This window comes from Ixodes scapularis, unplaced genomic scaffold, assembly GCF_016920785.2.
Source record: "Ixodes scapularis isolate PalLabHiFi unplaced genomic scaffold, ASM1692078v2 PGA_scaffold2__306_contigs__length_199485367, whole genome shotgun sequence".
Classification (NCBI taxonomy): Eukaryota; Metazoa; Arthropoda; class Arachnida; order Ixodida; family Ixodidae; genus Ixodes; species Ixodes scapularis.
Genome location: NW_024609857.1, coordinates 196057055 through 196078071, shown reverse-complemented (window position 1 = coordinate 196078071; position 21017 = coordinate 196057055). Strand labels below are relative to the sequence as shown.

Here is a 21017-nt window from a genome sequence, read left to right as displayed (position 1 = left end):
TATTGTGACCTTGTATGCCAGTTGACATCTTTAAATTCTTGATGAGTACTATACCATGTTAAGTCTTTTTATGGCAGTGGTCCACAATTCACCGTACTTTCGTGTCCACCACAGATGAAAGTATTGCTGCTAGTGCCAGCTGCACAAGTTTAAAGATTTGGGCAGACCGATTCATCCGAGGGTACTTATTTCCTGCAATTCTCATTACATTATTTCCAATGGGCTTGGCTGGCTTTGGTAGGACCACAACTCTACCCGCAGATTAGAATCACAGTTATTGCTTACAAGTTCTGTGGATATTTGGAGGATGTTAGTGCATTTTTCGGGTGGGTGCACAAATAGATTCTGTAGGGCGCCCGACAGTGCAAAGTGCTTCCATGTTGCTCGTTCTGCCACAGGCCTGGGGAGCGTGATAAAAGTGGCATCATATTAGGTAGCCACGTGGCATGCCTACTAACAATGCAGGCTCCAATGTGGAGGCCTTTGTCTAGTTTGGGGAAAGTTGTATGTAAATCGGATAGGGCAGCCCTATGGCGTGAGGTGGGCCCTGTATCCATCTCGCAGTGCTACGAGGTTCGCTCGGAAATCGGCACTTGCACGCAATGAGCTCAAGCTTTCACCAAAGGTGTATTTCAGATATTCGAGGGATGGCGCAGGAGTTAACCAGGGGTTGTGCTTGTGGCACCATCTCTCGATAGCTGAAGCAAGCCGAGGACATGAAAAGCAGGCGTCATCGCATGCACGCTGCACCTAACGGAAGACTGCGCACAAGTACAAAGCGTTCAAGGGTGTCGGTTTCATTTTTCAGAGAGAGGGAGCTACGCCTCGGAATTTCACGAGGAAAATACGTCTTTGGTGAAAGTTGAAGCCCGCTGCGTGCGGGAGCCGATTTTTCCGCAAACTTTCGAGCGGGCACCCGGATTCATGACACCTCCGGACGGAACACGATCAGCGGAACAGTCTGCCATCGGTAGTCTGAGCGGCGCACATCGAACGTTTATTCGCTCCCAGCCGAGGTACCGCTCAGTAGAGTTTGAGGTGACTGGTGACGCTGTCGACCAGTGGCTCGGGCCCGGGCCCGATGCCTAGCACTGTCCTGGTACCCGGCGCTACCTGCGTCCTGCCTGCGTCTCTGATGAGCGCCGTGACCAGGCCCGCCCTCCGGGCCTTGTCCGCGAGCTCGAGCATTTCGTCCTCGCTGGGCACGCGTAGCACCACCTTGCGCTGGCCCTGGTCCTCCCACCTGCGCAGCGCGTTGGGCTGGCGCCGCAATGCCTGCTTGAAGGCCGTGACGGCCGCGTGGGAGCACTGGGCCGCCACCTTGCCCTTCTCCATCTTGACGTCGCTGCGCACGATGAGCACGAGCTTCAACTCGCCCCGGGCCCAGTCGCCGCCCTCCTGCTCGATCGGGCAGCTTGCCCCGCCGCAGAACCAGCGGGCGAGCACGCCCCGGAGCCCGTACCTGGCGCCCAGCAGCAAGCCGATGCTCAGGCCCGAGCCCAGGCCGACGAGCAACGGGAGACCGCCCGACGCCAGCACGGCGCTCAAGGACTGCATCTCGCGGTCGCTCGGTCTGCGTCTGTTGGGCTCGTGCCGCGGTTGGGGCCCGTGACGAACGACGTTTTGCAGAGCGCAGAAATCGGCGAGAAGCGACGATCTTTCCCGCGACGGACGCGCCCGCATTCACGAACTGCACATGGAGGCGGCCATTCTTGCGCTCAGCGTTTGCGACCGTATTAGATGGGTTGTGTCTATTTGCCAGAACAAAAATTATCTCCCTTACACAGAAGAATAAAAAAAAGCTTATATATTAATATTTTGTTTATAAGTGGTTATATGAAAACGTGATTTTTAAATTGTGTGGAAAAACTTACAGGCGCTTTGCCGACTTTACATTTCGATCACTTAGGGTTTCGGTTCTGATTGTGGTTTTGCTAGTGGTAGCAGTGGTAGTTACTGGGAGTTCGTACGGTTCATCTGGGTGTAATCTGGCGTGATACCCGATACCAGTAACCTATGCCGATACGGCAAGCAAAGCGTCGGCAACTGTAGTGTGAATGGAGCAAACTTTGCACGTGGCCTACAATTTTAGTCGTTCTCGCGGCAACTAACAGCGACTAACTTCATAGGTCACGTACCTACTTGTGAGGTACGCGTCGTAAATTCTAGCAACTGAAAAGAAAGCTGAGCTCTTTCAGTTGCGAACTATTCATGCATGTGAAACCCGAAATGGTGCCAAACGGATCGCTGGGCTAGACCATTGCGTTAGAAGAATGTGCGAATTCAACTTTGGCCCCGCAATCTCGACCTTATTTTCGTCCGCTCATCGGCAAAACGCGAATTCCCGACTTGGCAAAAATACAATGAACCACCCGAGTGACGACGATGACGACGACACGAAAACATTCCAAAGACGCGAAGATCGAAATGGGTCCGATCTTTTCCAAAGGGCCAAATTGCTTCGCCGTTCTTTTTTTTTTTTCGGCGGCGAATTCTTTTCGCGCAGGACCGCTCCGCCACAGCGCTTCGGGGATCCGCCAAATGCAGGACGTCGCAATGCACGCGGGCGGCGCATTCTTTGTCGGGGAAGTGGGGTGCGGCCCAATGGGGAGCCTCGCTTCGCGTCACGTGCCTAGCGGCATACCATGCGTGCTTTCGGCCAACGGAATGCTGTTTTTGTCTGTGTTGTTCAGCAGCGCTCCTCCGACGAAGCACGGTGCCGCTTGTGCCGCGGATCGAAGCAGCGGCGGCGTAGCTCCTTCGTGAAATCTCGGTGAAACCAGGGGCCCAGACTCGCTCACGATGCTGCGCACCGTCCCCGACAAGTAAGCTCGACGCTCTACCATAGAATCGCCGAAACAGAAACTACGTATCGATCTTATCCCGCTCCCTAGACTGTGTTCGGCAATCGTTTGCCGAAGCCTCAATTGTTTCGACGCAACAATTTTGTATCCGCCGTCCATCTATTATCGGGACATTGCGCTGAGGAATGCGCCGCCGCTTTGGCTGCCCGACCCCGCTGGTCCGCGCGGCGTCGTCGAGGAGGAACGCACGCGGAAGAAGGGAAAACCGCGCTCGTCGGAATTCCACAGCGGGCACCGAGCGGTTTCGTCGTCGCAGTTCCCCTCGCCTTCTCCCCCTCTCACCACAATTGTTGGGCCAGAAATGCGCGACTCGGTTTCCAAATCCTCAGTCCCCAGAAGAAATGACAACAAATAACAAAATTTTCTTATATTTAATCATTTCGAAATTCCTTTTTGCTCATCTTTTGTAATGTTTCTTAAACAATTTAAGAGCCTGCACTTTATTAACACGTTCAACCTGGATTAAAACTATCTTCGTCATTTAACTGATTTAATTCAGATTTCCCGAAAAGCTATCAGCTAGTGCATGGAATCGAGCACGTCGACACACATGCCTTTTCTAAAGTGGGCAAAACCTCTCCAAGAGTCACACATTTGGGGAACATGTTTGAACTGTTCGACCTATGGGTAGGAAATTCATGCTCGTGAAACCACTTTAGCGCATCACAGACGGAACCGGGGTCAAACGGTTTGTGTGTGTGCCTCTGATATTGCACCAAAGTTGTGCCACTATCTGCAGCACGGGGCATGCATGGGCTCGATCATGTCCAGTGCCCCAACTATAAGTGCACCTGTTAATTTGCAGTTTTTAATACATTCAAACATGATGTCGCCTCTTAATTTATAAGTAACTTCACAGCTCATATGGATCCATGTCTATAAAATAATGCTGCTTCTTTATATGCTTGTCCTGCATCTAGCAAACTCCAAGTGGTAGAAATGTCTGGAGCAACCCTTAGTCAAGGAGAACTGAAATAATGCGTACTGGGTTACAAAGTAATATAGCTGCACTTTTTTTGTAATGTTTACAATTTGAGTGTTGATCCCTCGAGCTTTTTGCTCATTTCAAGATCCCTTGAGGCAGGTCTGGGACCAAGCACAAAAATCTGCTACAGGTTCAACATCCAGATTTCCCATCTCTGGTTGGCAGGGACGCTCTGCCCAATATGGCAAAGGACACACATATAGCTCGCTGGAATATATCCACCTGTGCTTCTGCCACCATTGAGAAACAAATTTCTATCCACAATGAGAGTATAGAATGCACAGTTATTCATTGTGACACCCAAAGAAGAGTATCCACACTAAAGCATATTTTTCTAGAGCAAGTTCCAGGATGCCCCACCTTTATGTTAACATGTGTCATATGTTTGCAGGCCTTTTTTTTTTTATGTGAAATTTCTAATTTAGTTAGTGGCCTGAGCTATTTTTAATCATAATTTCTTGGGGGGGGCAGTCAGTGCATGCCCTGAAAAGTCTGAAATGGTGCCAGTCCCCATAGAGTTGGGTGATTACATTGCAAAGCACATAAACTGAAGTAACAATATAATAATAAATGTAAGTAATGCCTAAAAAAAATGAAGTCCCCTGAGGTAGGTGTATTCTGGGACTCCACATGCAGGTTGCATCACATTCATTTTATCTCAACATAAAAAGAAAATGCTCTTTTTTTTTATTCTCGCATCATCAGGACTGCTCCGCACGCACGCATACTTCACGTAGATGTCGCTTATCAAAGGACGCGGGAATGTCGCTCCATATACCTCCTGCTCCCGAATGAGAAACAGTCCCGTAGTTCACCCACAAGTGAGCTGGCTAGAGTTTTCAATTCTTCCATACCGGAAAACTCTGCTAAATATTTGTCACAGTACTTTTGACATATCAGCGGGAAAATATTTGTCACCATTTTATTTTGCTCGTTGCGTCATGTACGTGAGTGTAGTTAATTGGCATTAGTGTAGACATGACAGATGCAGTCCAGCCTTTCTCAGGATGTGCGATCATAAAGGCTTAAGGAATTGCTTGGAGGAGACTGCATTCATTTGCCTTTGTGCCCAGTTGTGTGGTCCTTTGCCTATTTTGTACTTACCATCTCTTGAGGGACAGTAACTATCATATTTATTTATTTAGATACCTTAAGGACCCCCTTGGGGGTATTACATAAGGGGTGGGCACACAGCGCAAAAGGGTAGAAAACATGCCAAGAACAACTCGCATACTAAGAGCAAATACACACAAACGTAAAAGGCAAACTATACACATATAGATGGTTTGTACAAACCTAAAGTGGGGACTCTAGCAAGCGTTTTTTTTAAATTCTATCGGGTCATGAGTGAGGACGACGTTCTCGGGAAGATCGTTCCAATCAATGGCAGTGCGTGAAAAAAATGGATTCTGGAAGGTGACGGTTCTTGCTTTGGGGCGTCTTACGCCGAGGTTATGTCCCGTACGACGAAGCCGGTGTTCTGAAGATGCGATGATTGAAGGCACTGGCTGTAGTAAAATTTGTGGAAAAGAGATAGCCTAGCAAGTTTCCGACGGACAGGAAGGTTTGCACGTATTTTAAGATTAGTTACGCTAGAAAAGGAAGAGTAATCTGAGTAGATAAAACATACTGCACGATTCTGGAGTGATTCGAGGTTATTGATGAGATAGGCCTGGTGCGGGTCCCAGATGGCATATGCGTACTCCAGTTTAGGACGGACAAGGGATGAGTAAGCAAGTAGCTTTAGATGAGGAGGGGCTAGCTTAAGGTTACGTTTTAAGAAGCCTAGAGAGCGATTAGCAGTGGAGATAACGTGACTGATGTGAGTGGCCCAGGAAAGATCAGATGAGAGGTGGACTCCGAGATACTTATAGGAAAGGCTTTTCTGCAGAGGTACGTTATTAAGTGAGTAGGAAAACACGGAGGGGTTTACACGACGTGTAAATGACACGAGCTGGCATTTCTGAACGTTAAGAGACATCTGCCATTCTTCGCACCATGCTCGAATGCGTATGAGGTCGTCTTGAATGAGTCGGTGGTCCGAAGAATTAGTTACTTGGTGGTAGATGACGCAGTCGTCAGCGAAGAGGTGAATATGCCACGTGATTGATACGGGTAGGTCGTTAATGTATATTAGAAACAGAAGTGGTCCAAGGACCGATCCCTGAGGAATGCCTGAGGTGACTTTGGCAATGGAGGATGATGACTGGTTAACGGTAACAAATTGATGTCTATGCGTAAGAAAGCTAATAATCCAGTTCAAAATCGCGGGATCTAAGTTAAGTTGAGTAAGCTTGTATATGAGACGTCTGTGAGGGACCTTATCGAAGGCTTTAGCAAAGTCTAAAAAGATGGCGTCAGTTTGAATGTTAGAGCCGAGGTTAACATGCAGGTCATGGACGAAAGACGCGAGTTGAGTTTCACAGGAGAAGTTTTTTCGGAAGCCGTGTTGGGAGGAAGGGATATAGTTGTTCTCAAACAAGTAATGAATGATTTGGGAGTAGATGATATGTTCCATTAGTTTACACGACATGCTTGTTAGGGAGATGGGACGGTAGTTAGAAGGGGAGTACTTGTTTCCGTTTTTGTGAATTGGGACTATCTTCCCCACCTTCCAGTCGTATGGCAGGGAACCAGTAGAAAGTGACTGTGAAAAAAGCTTTGCCAATATTACGCTAGGTATATCATTAGTATTCTTTAACACTTTTACATTTATTTCTTCAATACCCGCTGATGAAGAAATCTTAAGGGTGTCGATGATTTTCACAATGCCAGCCGGTTCAAACGTGATCCCAACCATGGATGTAGGAAAGGCAGGAGGAGCCATAGAAAACATATCATTGCACTCTTGTGTAAACACTGAACAAAAAACATCATTGAATTTTTCTGCACATTTGTCATCAGGAACCGAAGAGTCATCGTCGTTTTTAAGATTGACTACAATATCAGGTTTAGGATTAACAACTTTCCAAAACTTTTTTGGGTTGCTCTGCAGCATGCATGGCAAATCAGCATTATAAAATGCTCGTTTTTGTGTTCTGATTGCGCTTCTGAATTGTCTGTCGGCACTATAGAACTTATCCCAGTCCGAGTTGCGCTCCGTAGTTTTGGCTTTACGAAAGAGTGTGCAATAGACATTATGATATTATAATATTATAATAAAGCATTTTTTCAACAAACATAAAGTGCAAAATGCCAAAGGGAGAACGTTAAACAATACAAAAAATTACTGAACCACTTATCTATACCAAATATGGAGATGCCACAAGAAATTATGTACCCAAAAGTTTTAATGAATAACCTGAAGAGTTACTCAAAATAAAATCTCCGAAAATAAAAAAAAATAAAAAAACTGTAAAAAATGTGGATACTTCAACGGAGTAAAAAAACACCCCCAGAGAATTGGTTTACTTCGATATAGTCGTTGTAGTTAACGATGTGATGCAAGTAATGTCAAAATCCAATGTATCTTATACACCAACGTTATTAGATTAGCTCAGTTACGGAACTGCTCATAGACGCTGCATGCACGAACAGTACCCCCCCTCACTCACCACGACTCGCCAAGCGTCGCGCGACGCGCCGCCGGACGGCTGCTTTGGTAACTACAGCGTATTCTATGGGAATCGGGCACGGTGAAATCGGGTCGGGATCGCTGGGATCGCTATTTACGTTTCGAAACACGGCGTCTAGATGGCGCTTCATCTCTGCTCTTTTGGAGCGCACAGTTATGAAACGAAAATCTAGATGGCGCTTCGAACGACACTTGGCGGATTGAGGTGAGTGAGGGGGGGTACCCCCTTTCGCCTGAGTTCCACAACTGAGGTATTCTAGTAACGTTGTTATACACCAACTCATGTTTACAAACAAACCGGAGCGCCCCTAGCGGACGCCACCGGCGCCGCGCATGCGCGATGGGGGTGTGGGCAAGAAGCCCGCCGTGGCCCATAAAACAAACCGTTGAAATGCGATGTTGTCGGCGTCGGTGCGAGTCCCCCTGCCCTTTTTCGCGTTCGAATTGTTGATTCTACGTCTTCCTGGCAATGTCTGACTACTTGAGCGGCGTCAGCGAAATTACCGAGGCTCATTACACTGCAAAACTTTGTGTTGAAAGTGAAAACAATCAGGTTTGCCTCCCCAACATTACAGCTATCTCGACACCATGGAAGCTATTGCTTTGCACCAAAAAAAGATTATTATGGCACAGAGATCTTGCGCAATAAGGTGTGTGCACAGGTAGCAGGGCTGTGAGAGCTACCGTAAAATATGGAGCATGCAGCCATGTCGTAATAGGTTTCCTCCGGATACTTGCAAAACAAAAAAATGTGCGAAGGACGAATTGATCACCATTTTTGTACATGGGCAGGCTGTTCCTCCTCGACTCCTCCGATTTGGCAGAGCCGATTTAAAAGCCCGGTGACAGGTTGTTTTATAGGCATTTCTCGTGCACCAATATTTTGTTACACTGTGTCGATTATCTTTTTCACACTCTGGTCATTTGTCTGCAACGACACAATTGCCTTTCCGAGCTTTTCTCGTTTGTTTTCACCCTCGATGACCACGAAAGAAGCTTCGCATTGCCGCCACGTGCGACAGTGGTGCTTGGCGGCATCAAAAAATTATTGAATTTGGATTCTGACTTAAGAAGCACCCATCCCTGGTTCTTTCTAAAAATTTTGGTTGGCACGGCATACGTGACCCAAGCTGAAAGCGCAGCACAACGGTGCCGTCTTGACACGACCTCTGCCCCCAGGTCTCCGCCGGCGTGCCCCCCACGCAAGCGTGCACTGCCTCCGGGGCTGGCCACGCCCCCGTGCGCCCCGAAGCAGCTGCGGCGCTCGGACGAGCAGCCCCTGGACATGAGCCAGCGGGCGGCGGTGCCTCAGGCGCGCCCCTCGGTCATCACCTGCGCCGCCCGCTGCCGGACGGGCGCCTCCGCCCGGGACACGGACCCCATCGTAGAGGCCCACTTCCGGCGCTCCCTGGGCAGCCAGTACGCCGCCCTCTTCGCCACCCCTTCCGCCGCCTCCGAGGCCTCCGTCACGGGTGAGGAGTCCCGCTCCAGTGTCTGGATACTCGGTCGCGTGTCCTTTGGTTTTCTCCTGATGCCGTCGTAAAACTGTCATGCCGTTGCCTGCCACGATCCTGGCAATGGCACCAGGTGTACGCGGCAGACGCCTGTTCTGCAGATGCAGGTTGTTTCGCAGCCAGACGGTAACTACTGCAGACTCGAGATGCCACGGGGATTCTGGCGTCCCTTTTTTGGCAGCACTTCTAGGACCAACTGTCAGGATTGCCACATCAGCACAACATGCTGGCTCCTGTAATTTGTGGCCACTTTTGCACCACTCCCCATGGAACGCTAAACACACCAGCATGCGTGCCAAGCACTGTAGTTGTGTGCTTCCCGTGGGGTCTGCGATCGGCCATAGGGACTCTGTCCAAACAAAATGAAAGCGGTGGAGGCTAGTAGCAGGACGTTGGAAAGGGGTGGAAGCATCAAGTGTTTGCTTAGTTTTTTTGTCATGTAGCGATACCACCGCAAGTCACAGAGATGCATGTGTACTTTGTATGTTGTGTGCAAAACTGGTTGTTACTTCATTTTTGGAAGCACAAATGTCCCGGTGACTTCTGGTCGACGTGAGCAGACGTAAGCTCCTGTAGCGTCAAGGCTGGTTCACACGGCACCATTCTTTTACGTTCCAGAGCTTTTGCTTACTTTGAGAGACGACTGCAGGTTAGCAGCACATCCGTGCCTTGTTTAAAGCGTTGCGACCAGTTACAAGAGTAGCTTTGCGCTCAGAATACTAACCACGGATGGGCCGGTGACTTAAGGTCGTATCTCGACGTAAAGGCTGGTTCACGCAGGACTCGGGAGTGTTTGCTTACATTTTCTAATGTTACGTTGTAAGTCACTGGAATATCTTGCCTCGAATCTCGCAAGCAAAGCTTACTCCTTGAACTGGTCCACGCTTCATACAAAGCAGAGACATCTAGTGACTCTCGACATCAGCTTTCGTGACAAACGCAACGTAAGCAAATGGTACTGTGTGAACTGGACTTAATGCGACATAAGCAAAGGGCCTTTGAGATCTGTTCACACTGTACCGTTTCCTTCTGTTTTATTATTTTACGGGAGTTTATGTCTGCTTGACGTCAGGAGTCACTGGGACATCCATTCTTCACATAAGTGGGGGAACCAATGGAAGGAGCAACTTTGCATGCAACATTCAAAGCATGGATTCCTAGTGAATTACACTGCAATGTAAAAAAATGTAAGGAAATGCTCCTGCGTGAATGGACATTTAAGGCCCGTTCACGGAGTATCGTTTGCTCACATCGCGTTATGTTACGGGAACTTGCGTCTGCTTACTTTGAGAGATACTGTAGCGTCTGTGCTTTGTACGAGACTTGGTAACCAGTTCAAAGAGCAGCTTTTCATGTGACATACGAAGTATAGATGTACCAATGACTCATAACGTAACTTATGAAAATGTAAGCAGATGCTTTTGTGTGGATGGGCCCTTAGAGTGACAGTTGACATTTTGCTACAAGGATAAGCTTCGACAAAAAGCCTTAGTGAAACATCAGGGGCCACTTTGAGGCTTTTGGGAGATTTTTAACACAGAATGTGTTAAACAATCAGTTCACGCTTTCCTCTTTTCCCTTGCTTCGTCCTCTCTCTCCTACACTCTCCACCGTTGCCCGTTTCCTCCTCTGCCCCCCTCTCTACCTCCCCTGCTCTGCTAAGCCCACGGTGGCCAAGTCATAGACTCCACCAAGGAAAGAAAGGAGGTTAGATTAAAAAAGAGCAACCCCAACATGATTTGTAAGGAGCCTTTAGTCCGTGAGTTACAACGCCGTTGACATCAGTGCAGGTTTTTGAGTCAGTGTGCCGTGCACTGGTATTTCTGTGTCCATTCCCCCTGGAGTCTTTTTGGGAGGTACGTTTCTTAATACGACTGGAAGTAGATTTAAATGCTTCATTTCGTGGGGTTTTTTTATCGTTGAGATGTTTACGTTCTTGGAAGACATCCTCTGCACAACTGCAGGCCTATGCAGACGCTGGTTCGAAAGTTAAATGAAAGCGTGATTGTGTGTTCGAACGAAATAAGCCTTTCGAGAAAGGGAGATAGCACTCTTGCTTCCTTGTGACATTTTCAAACAAATGCATTCCGATCCAGGCTTCCAACAGGGGGCAGGAGGTATTTCGAAGAATATACAACATCAATTCACGTTGATTAAAAAATGCGCTGATCAAAGAAGGTACCCAGCGAAGGGAAATCGCAATGATTGGCTCTCCGCACACTGCCTGGAAAAATATACTCGCAAACTTCGAACGAATGCTCCACTTGCTCTTGGAACTGACTGTGCAGCGTGACCCACATGTTGGTTGAACCAACCAGCTATCTGCCTTCCACTTTGTGCAAGAGCTAATCAAAACTATGTCTGCAAAGAGTGTCGAATTAATGTGCATCTTCCAAAGTGGTAAAATGGTTCGAAATGATTCTTGTTTATTTGTTCAAAGCAGGCAGTCCAAATTAGGGTGACTACATGTTTCCGCTCCGCTTTAGGGTGGTGCCAACTTCTTGTTACCCTTTCCCAGATCCTCTCCCTCTGCCATTTTTTCCCATTTCTTATTTTGCTAAACGTAAACTACGTTGAGTTTCTGTAGTCTCAAAATACCGGCAACACTGTGAGGCCACTTCCACTTCCGTTCATAAGAGGAGTCGGAGGCTCAGCGGGATGGCGGTCATCGTGGCTGTTGCTCTCTTCATTCGGGTGTTTCATATTTTGAAGTTGGGAGCAGGAAGTGCGCATTGCTTTTAACGAAATGCGAGTTCCTGCGGCAAAATGGAACTTAACAGACCGGCATTGACTGCCGAAACCTCGCCGTCGGAACAAGAGCTCCCTAGCCCTGACGAGGATTAGCGGCGTAGTGCGAGCGCACGACGGGCGAGTGGGACAAAATGGTCGACGAAAACAGCGGAGGTTGCCGTGATAACGAGGTAGGCAACGCTGGTTTTTCGGCAACAGGTATCACAAACGTTGTCGCCACCATAAACAGCAGAGCGGCAGAAACATGTGGGCACCCTAGTCCAAATAGTTTATGCCACTAGCTGTGTTAAGCCCTTCCCAATCACAAAGAAGGTTCGCGAGAAGACTTCTGTGATGGGATGCAACGAAAGCAGTTTTATCCTTTGCTGCTTGTGAATGTATACATCAATGCTGACTGATATTGGGTGTTTGAGTTCACACATTTTTTATGAGAACCTCGCATGCCTTAGAGCTTGAATATTTTACTGTTTCATGCACTCCTGGTTGTTTTTGCAGTGATGGTAGTGCTGTGGCCATTTGCACCAAATTGCGCCACAAAAATGCAAGTCTGCTATATGTTATTGCAAAAATGCCAGTCTTGTACAAAGTTGTCACACTTGAATGAGCTAAACAAAGCAAAAAAAACTTAATAATAATTTCCAACACTAATGTTGAAAGAAGTAGAAGACGAGGGAAATGGTAAAAACATGTATTTCACGGTGTGTCTACTCACCGTCGCTAAAATTCGCTCTTCCACCACTCTGGCCACATCATTCGAGACAATGTCGGCGACGTCACGGAGTTTGAAGTCACGAGAAAACTTTGTTAGATGGTTATACAACAACTGCTGCGATACAACAGAACCTTATACTCTTGATGAGAGCACTTGATATTGATTCTCCTCTCAGCCACATGCCTCCACTCCGTGACACCAACCTTCACCACTTGGCAGAGCGTGCGTGCGTCGAGCTTCACCGCATTGCAGCTACGTAGTAGGAGAAGTGGCTTACGGAGGGGAACAGCCATGGGTTAGTGCCATCTGCTCGGACATTTTGCTCACTACTATTACAGGTCGACCTTTTTTGATCTCGATTCTAGGTCGGCCTTTAATTTTCAAGAGCAGTTCCAAGAAAGTAAAATAAAACAAAAGCACGGACCTATATTTGAGTGAGTAGTCTAGGTATTTCCCACGCCGCAGTCGATCGAAAAGGCCCCAAACTCCGACTCAACTCTGACTGTAGTGCCGCTAGCTCTTGCTTAGTGATGGGGTAGCTGAATTTTCGAGTGATGCGCAATACATGTTCAGATCTGGTCCTTTTGCTCCAAAGCTACATTTTGCCCGCTACAAAACCTGCTACAGAAAGTCCGATGTTGCTTCCATCACTGTTTCTTATTCAGTTAGAAAACATTTAAATTGGCTTTGGTGTTCCTTCGGTGTTGTTCAGGCGCTGCGGGAGTTTCACGAAGAAAGAATTTAGAGCCAGAGGCATCTTGTAATGCTGGCCCAGGAACTTGCCACCTCTCTGCTTTCACGTGCAGCTGCATGATGAATGCGACGCAAGGCGTTGCGTGTCGCATTCGTGGCTACCAAATTGGCTCGCGTGCGGTCACTAGCTCCTCTACCACATCCTTTCCCGTGATGCCTGCACATTTACGTCTGCTACCCCACGCGGGTGTTCTCTCTTTGCAGTGGACGACCACTTTGCCAAGGCGCTGGGGGACACCTGGCGGCGCCTGCAGGACCAGGAGCCGCAGGGGGTCACTTCCTGAAGAACTCCCCGGGGGTCCTCCGCTCACCCCCCCTCCCCAAAGCGCAGTCTCTGCAGACGACCGCACGGACGGCCCCTTGAGGTGCGCTTCCCCTCGCAGAAAGTCTTTAGTGTCCCCCTCGAGAATAAACGAGGTTTGTTCTTTGTGGGTCTGTGCCAGCCAGACTCCCTGGGGATCCAAAGAAATCTCAGGAGTGCAATTCCCGTGCTTCGACACTGTAACTTAGAGTGCAAGTGCGTGGCGCATTTTCTTTCTAATATTAAAGAGACGCTCGCACCCCCCTATTTTTTATTGTGCCATCCAGTATGGTCTCAGAACACTACCCAATCAGCATTGTGATACAGCGTCACATATAGTTTTGAATAAAGTAAGAAACAAAAAATGCTCGAAACCAGAACTAGACTAGGGAGGAAGAAGAAATATAGAGCAGGAGAGAGTTGGCACAAGTCACTTGGCTGTGCAACTTTTTGTTTCTTCAATCAACATATTTGGGGCTTTTTAGAAGCCACAAAAAATGGGTATCATATTTCTTTTCAATTTTTAATATTGAGTGTGTGCCTTGGATGACACGCGGCTTTCATTACCTTTTGTGGCTGTGTCTAAATCATTGAAAACTGCACCTGACCACGGAGGAGAGAGTGAGCGCGACACAAACCGGCCACTGCTCCATCGGCTGTTTTCGGGCGGAAAGAACACGAATTTCGAGCCGCAAATTGTGTTCTGGGTTGTGTCATGTACAAATAAAAATGTTGGCAAGCATAGATACCCTGTCAGTGGCCCTTTAAGGGGAGCAACCTTTCTTTAATTGAAGGTTGCAACTATAACTCACGTTTTTATGGACCAATGAGAGCTTGAGCCTTTTTTGTGGCAATGTGAGAAAGGTTGATTTATTGGGGAAGTCTGGCGGTTTTTTTAGCTACCAAAACTAAAACGCATTTCCGGAATTCCCCGGGCTTTTACCGGCAGGTTAAATTCAAAACCAAGATTCAAATTTTCGACTCTTGAGCGAGGTCACAAAACGTGCAGTTAAGCGAGCAGTCTAAAAACATAGCAATCTGTTAGGCCTTTTTCCTTTTGCTTGCGTGAACTTTCCCAGCATTCATTTCACACCAGTCAACGTGCAACCCGTTTGTACAAGCTGTGCAGCCTCGTACAACATCTGTCATCATGTTGTCAGTGTGGCCAGTTGAGCCTCACAGACGAAACTTGGACACCTTTGCGTGTATTATTATTGCAACCTGTAATTTGAGCAACAAATTCAGATCTGTCTATTAATCTTTTGAAACAATTTTTAGTTGACTATCAAAACTTTGCTACCATAAACACGAGTGAAGGAAATCAGTTTTGTCCAATAAAATACTCCACTGGCCTGCAAGAACAATTACCTACTAGTGCCTAGTATATTCATATTAAAAATAGCGCAAAAGAGACGGGACAAAAAGACGAAGAACCACACAGACAAACGCTACCGGGGCATTGTAGAACTTGTGGTTGTTCCCCCAAGCTGGACGGTGCGAAGGTGGAGGGACGAAACAAAGGAAGGAGGGAACGAGAGTTGTTGGAGGCAGCGAAAATACGTGATTGTGACAAAGACGTTTGCATAAGCGTCGCATCGGTGTATATGCAGCAGAAAGAGTACCATTTCATTAACACTATCTAACTTGACAATATTAACGCGGCGTTTTTTCTATTCTTTTCTCGTTCGGATTGTGCGGCGGGGTGATATAGCTGTTTTGCTGACTTTTTGGAACAGGCGGTGGGCAGTATGATTGTGCGGATTTGGCGGTACGCCCTGTCTCTGTTGAACGAGACTAAGCACGTGCATGGCGATAGCAAAGTTGGAAGCTTTCAATAAAGTTTAGTTGCCAGTTAGCGTTTGTCCTGTTTGGTTCTTCGTCTTTTTGTCCCGTCTCTTTTGCGCTATTTTTAATATGAATGTCCACTACCAACTTGCCCAGCAGACCAAGCTTTTACAATTGCCTAGTATAATTTTAAAAAAACTTAATTCTGTATTGAGCTAGAGAAAACTGTTATTTGTAACTTGATTCTGGTCATTTTTTACTCAAATATATTTGCAAAACAAGCGCATCACACGGCCATAATCCCACGGTAAATTGCGGTGTCGGAGGTTGCTAAACTTTCCAGATGTACTTCAACTTGGTGAGACCCATTTGGCCCTTGCCTAAAAAAATATACAGGGTTTCTTCACCCCAAAGATAAACTATATGCATCGCCAAACGCTCATTCTCTCCCCCAATGTCCCAACAAAATGCCAAAGTTTTGAACTAACCATCTCATTCGAGAGTTAGAAACAATTTCTAAATACTCCACTGGAAAAATGGGGCCCAGTTTTGCTAACTGGCACCATTCAGCTACAGGTATGTGAGAGCTCCGTCGGCCGGCATTTTCATATTGAAAATTTCAGAAAATCACTCGGAACTTTCGAATAAAATAATGGTTTGTTCTGAAACTTTGGCATCGAGTTCAGACCGCATTTGGGTGCGGAGTAAGCGTTTGGCAGTGTATAATTTATTTTTGTACTACAAATATCCCCCCAAATTGTTGTGGGACAATCTGTACATTGAGGATCAAAACTTTCCGCTTTTGAGCAACATCTCCTTTTTCTGACGTTAGAGTGAAACATGTTAGAAGCTTGACTGACGAACAATACACGCTTCTGTGATTGAAGTGTGCTTGTAATTGCCAGACATGTACAGATTACTCAGAAAAAGTCATTAAGTTATACTGAGTATTGGCCTCAAAAGTAATTTACTAGAGTAGAAATTACTCAAATGGAAAGTAATTGCAAAAATGAGTAGTTACCGTGAAAAATAGCAAATTACCTTTAAAGTTACTTTTATGTGTTTTTTTTTATCGTAACAAGAAAGTCCATAGTTTTGATCCGTTAGCGAAATTGTGCTAGCCAAATGTGAATCGGCTTGTTTGTTTGTTTGTTGTTTTTTCACAGAAATGCTTCAATGTCTGGTTCTGCTTCTGCGTGCCTAATTGTTTTGTATTTATATTATTTATTTTTTTTTGGTCAATGATGTACTGCGAATGTATAATTTATACTTTAAGGTTTAGCACTTCCTGAGCTTGATTTTTTATTCAGTGTTTGCTCGTTTACAGTGTTGCATAAAGTACATTTAAAAAGTAGTTGCAGTAAAGCACAAAGTAGATTGGAGGTTATGTACTTCGAGTAAAGTAGTAAGTACGCTGGGTGCAATGTACTTCGAGTAACATACATAAATACATCTCAAGGTGAAGTACAATTTCTTTTAACACAATCTTTCACGGTGCCCTTTCATTCCCTATAGTGTTTCTATAACTGGTATGCATTGCTCCAGGGGTAATTGGAGATGCATCAGTTTTTTTTTACGGAAATGGCAGCAGATGTTGTATAAGGTCAAATTGCCACAGACTAGTTGTTTTACTCTCGCTGACGAGCTATTTGACGCAATCAACTTATAATAAAACATTTGTGTCAATCTTGTACCCGCCATTACTTCACTCGGAGAAATGACCAGATGGAGTCTCCAAAGAGCGCATTTTCACTCCACGATACGGCATTTTGGGTTTTCAAATTCGGGGAATGTACATGGAAGTCGGAAGTTTTACTTTAACTATCAAGAAAAATATTCTAGTAAAGCATAAGTACATGCTCAGAGAATGTACTTCAACTAAAGTACAAGTTTTCTAAACATTAGTACTTTAAGTACCATGTACTTAAAGTACTTCCCAGCCCTGCTTGTTTATTATTTCTTATATAAAAACGTCGGGGGTATTGCTAAGGTTTCTCGAACGATCTTTGAATATATTCTGAGTTTTGGAAGGAAAGGCGACGCAAAAAGGTAATCTTTGCGTTGCCCTTTAGCACGCCACTCTTGGAGTACAGCTCAAACTATGGGAGCACTAGACGAGTTTCAGAGCGGGTGCTGCATTTTGTCGCCTTCTTTGAGTGAGGATGCAGTGTGTGCACCTCCCGTAGTGGGCGAGAGTTCCTACGTTGGGGAGAAGCGGGGAGCAGCCCTTTCTTCAAATGGGTCGAGTCTCCTCGAGCTTCGGGACACAAAGAAATGCCAGTCTTTGGAGCTAATCCCACAGTGACTCGGCCTCTCTTGCGTCGCATCTGTTTGCTCCCCATGCCTCGTAGCAGTGTTGTCGCAGTGGGTGCTCGTGAAAGTTTTGGGGGTTTCGGACTCTCCAAACCACTCCCCCCCCCCCCCCTTTCCTACGCCACATGCTTCCCCCTCTTTGCAGGTATAAGTTGATCTTCCAACCTCTTATCTCTTTTTGTGCAGGAATGTTGGTTGATAGGCAAAACAACCAGTAGAAGTTACTGGAGAAAAGTAAACTATGAATTACCGAGATAAAAATGTAATTGAACGTTATTGAACTACTCAGAAAAGTAGTTGAAGTACAGCAACTTGAGTAGAGTAGTTGAACTACGTACAAGACTGGCAATCGCTCATCGGGACATTGCGCTTAAACAGTCGAAAGAACCCCCGGTGTTACTTTGAGCAACCTGGCTGTAGCCGAGGTCAATTTTAGGCGCATTTTGAGTACCTATGAGTCGCATTAGGGAGGTCAGCAGGGTTCTCTGCATCCCATAAATTTGGAGCTGTGCCTGACCCCCACGACGATGGCAGGATGCGTGCCACGCCGACGGCCAACGCCCACGGACTTCAAGTATGCTCCAGGAATGCCATCCTCGGCAAAAACGTTGGCATTTGAAATTCACTCTTGACCCGCTATTTCTGTAGTGTCATGGGCCGAAGCTTTTGCAGTACATTGTGGCCACCAGATCACAGCGGTCGCCGTGAGAGTGTCAGCTTCCAAGATTTTATTTTAATATTTTCCGACATTGTTTTTAAGTAAGTTTTAAATGAACGCAAAATTTAGCAGCTCAGAATGGGGAGTTTGAACAAAACTCAAAGCTTTTTGTACACACTTACAACACTTGTGAAACTGTCCTCTTAGGGCACAATTAATACTGAATCCCGTTTTCTCTCCTTCATTGGTTCGTTTGAGGCAAAAGCATTTTCTTTGCAGGTCATGCCATGGAGCACGACCCCTGTTGGGCCACAAAGAACCGGAGCACCTGGACGCACGTCATCCAAGTGGTAGCGCGGACGGGAAAGTGACTCGGGTGGTGTTGGTGCTGCGACGGCGTTTCGGGAACGTCGACTGCACCCAACTGCGCTCCTCTGCTCTTTCCTGCACCCCCAACAGCCGACACCCTACGGCATCCTCACCAAACTTGAGTGTCGGGCGTGTCTCGGCCCAAGACTGGAAGCCGGCTCCATAAATGAACCTCCATTCATGCAGCCAGCACAGTAAACGTGGAGTGTCTTGTGTGTGATAGCACCCCCGACCTGCGTAACACGTGGTGTTGCGTCCATCGCTGCAAAGGCTGCTAGACTTGCACCTATTATCCTTGGCTGGGAAGCCCTGGTGCATCTGTGCAGAATGGCAGCAAGTTCGTCGGGGAGGCAGTTGGAAACAATGCCTCCTTGTGGTTGAGGGTAGCGGAAAGCTAGACGATTTGTTTGGGAACGAAAAAAACTAGGTGCGGTCTTAAAAAGGCTGCCTGAACCCCTAGTTTCAGATATGCCTTACAGTTTGAACTAAAAGTGCGCGAACATAAAAGTTTTGACTGAATCGAATATAAATATTAAAATTCAACTCCAAATAAAATTGGAAAATTTGAGAATAGCATTATTTTGAATTTAATTGGAATTGAGGCTGGATTTGGATACTTTAAAGCAGGGGTTCTCAAACGCCTCACGGAACCCCAGGAAGCCTCAAAAACTGCCGCGGAACCCCTCCCTCCCCCCCTCCATATTTACCAACCGAGAGGCAACAGATGCGTAATTGTAGGCAGTTTTGCTTCTGTTGCTTCTTATATATCCCCACTATATCTATCGCAATGTCAGTACAAAGTGAGATGAAGGTGCTTTGCATGGTCCTGTCGCGCAGCCTGCGGCATGGGGGGGGGGTTGCAATTTGGGTGTTCGTGGAACCCATGAGACCAGCTTGTGGAACCCTTGTGTTCCCCGGAACCCAGTTTGAGAACCCCTGCTTTAAAGGACACATGCAAAAAAAAATACATTATTTTTTAAACATCCTAGTTGGGTAAAGGAAGTCATAAAACGAATTTACAACGAAAAATAAAAATTTTTAGAGCTGTATTAACGGTACTATATGAATTTGTAGTTGGCGCCCACGGGTGCTGCGGGAAAGTGGCCGCTATTTGTCACGGCGGACTTGCGCTCTTTTGGAAGCTTCCTATGGTCTCTAAAAGTTACTTATTCATCTTTGTTTCAAGTGCAACAAAAAACTAAGAATAATAAGTAACTTTTAGAGTCCAATGGAATCTCCTGAAAAAGCGCAAGCAGACGTAATAAGCCTGTGTGCCGCGGAGCAGACAAACTTGCGCGGCGGCGGCGTGGAGAAAGGCGTTGAAACGGCGGCGCACCACACTCGGCGTGCAGTGGCAGCGGCACCGCGTGATGGCACACAAGTCTACCACGTGACCGCAGTGGCTCCTGCGGATGCTAACTATAAATTCGTCTTGTGCCGTAAATATAGCTCTAAAATTTTTCTTCTTCGTTGTAAACTCTTTTTATAACATTCTTTTGCCATCTAGGCTGTTTAAAAAAAAAAGTTTTTTTCCTTTCCATATTTGCTTTAAGAAGAAAAGACCCAAACAAGATGAGTTGGGTAAAACAGTTTAGCATTGCACGCAAAGCAATGACTAGCTTTTTCATTTCAATATAGCTCGAGGTTTTCGTTTCTGGTACTGTCTTTTAAGGTGGGCTCAAACTGTAATGAAATCCAAAGGCTGACGAGCAGATATCGGAGACCATCGAGCGAACCAAGATACTCTTGCACGTCGGCCGATTTTCCTAACACACCACAGAAAACGGTGAAGCTTGATGCATGCACCGACATGTGAAACCTGACGTGGAAAATCGAAGAAGAATTCTGAAGACATTATTCGTAATTTTCGATTACTCGTAAAAGCGTGCTGCGAACTGAACTGGATAGCTAGCTTTACTCCCAAATATTCATAGTTGCGAATATTCACACATCTTTAGTTCAAACTACTTGGTAAGCCAGAGTAGGGCACTCGTTGCTTTTCTTCTGATGTGAGCAGCGTGTGGAATGCAGGAAAAGCTGTGCGAGTTACGACAATGTTTGTGCTTGTGGACGTGTCTTCTGCTACCTTCTCTTGTATTTCATTATGGGTAGTGTAAGGGTCCACATACTCTCAGTTTGGTGGGATGACACCTATGGATTAGAAAACAGCCCAGCTGGGGGCAGTGTAGGAGCCTTGCAGGCTGTTCTCTGGATGCGATTCTGTCTTCATAACCCTTTTGTAATTTATTTCTCTTCCACACGAATTAACACTTGCATTGTCCTCCGGCAGATGAGGTGCCGACACAGGAACACTGTAAACCTGTACCAGAGAATCTTGTGTCGGTAGTTTGTGTGGTGTTTCCTTGTACAGTAATGTAATAAAAGTGCAATCAGATTGATTCCTTGAATTGCATTTGGAAAGCATCCAGAGCTTCCAA

The 21017-nt window shown here is 46.4% G+C and overlaps 2 protein-coding genes across 2 annotated transcripts; one reads left to right on the top strand and one right to left on the bottom strand.

The window, feature by feature from the left end:
- Positions 1 to 971: 971 nt before the first annotated feature.
- On the bottom strand, positions 972 to 1748 carry LOC8037797 (peptidyl-tRNA hydrolase 2, mitochondrial). The gene has a single exon (XM_002405631.5). It carries the CDS (start codon positions 1681 to 1683, stop codon positions 1024 to 1026), a length of 660 nt encoding a protein of 219 aa, XP_002405675.2. The 5' UTR covers positions 1684 to 1748; the 3' UTR covers positions 972 to 1023.
- Positions 1749 to 2595: 847 nt separating this feature from the next.
- Positions 2596 to 20978, top strand: LOC8037796. The gene is made up of 5 exons (XM_042292133.1): positions 2596 to 2825; positions 8603 to 8895; positions 12576 to 12695; positions 13358 to 13518; positions 18490 to 20978. Exons 1-4 carry the CDS (start codon positions 2803 to 2805, stop codon positions 13435 to 13437), a joined length of 516 nt encoding a protein of 171 aa, XP_042148067.1. The 5' UTR covers positions 2596 to 2802; the 3' UTR covers positions 13438 to 13518; positions 18490 to 20978.
- The last annotated feature ends 39 nt before the right edge of the window (positions 20979 to 21017 follow it).

What these genes read in the sequence shown, in the direction of transcription:
- LOC8037797 (XM_002405631.5), bottom strand. Translation starts at nt 1,683, where the DNA reads ATGCGGGCGCGTCCGTCGCGGGAAAGATCGTCGCTTCTCGCCGATTTC.
- LOC8037796 (XM_042292133.1), top strand. Translation starts at nt 2,803, where the DNA reads ATGCTGCGCACCGTCCCCGACAA. An exon ending in CTCCGAGGCCTCCGTCACGG is followed by an intron (nt 8,896 to 12,575) that starts GTGAGGAGTCCC and finishes TTCTCCTCTCAG; the next exon opens with CCACATGCCTCCACTCCGTG. An exon ending in ACGGAGGGGAACAGCCATGG is followed by an intron (nt 12,696 to 13,357) that starts GTTAGTGCCATC and finishes CTCTCTTTGCAG; the next exon opens with TGGACGACCACTTTGCCAAG.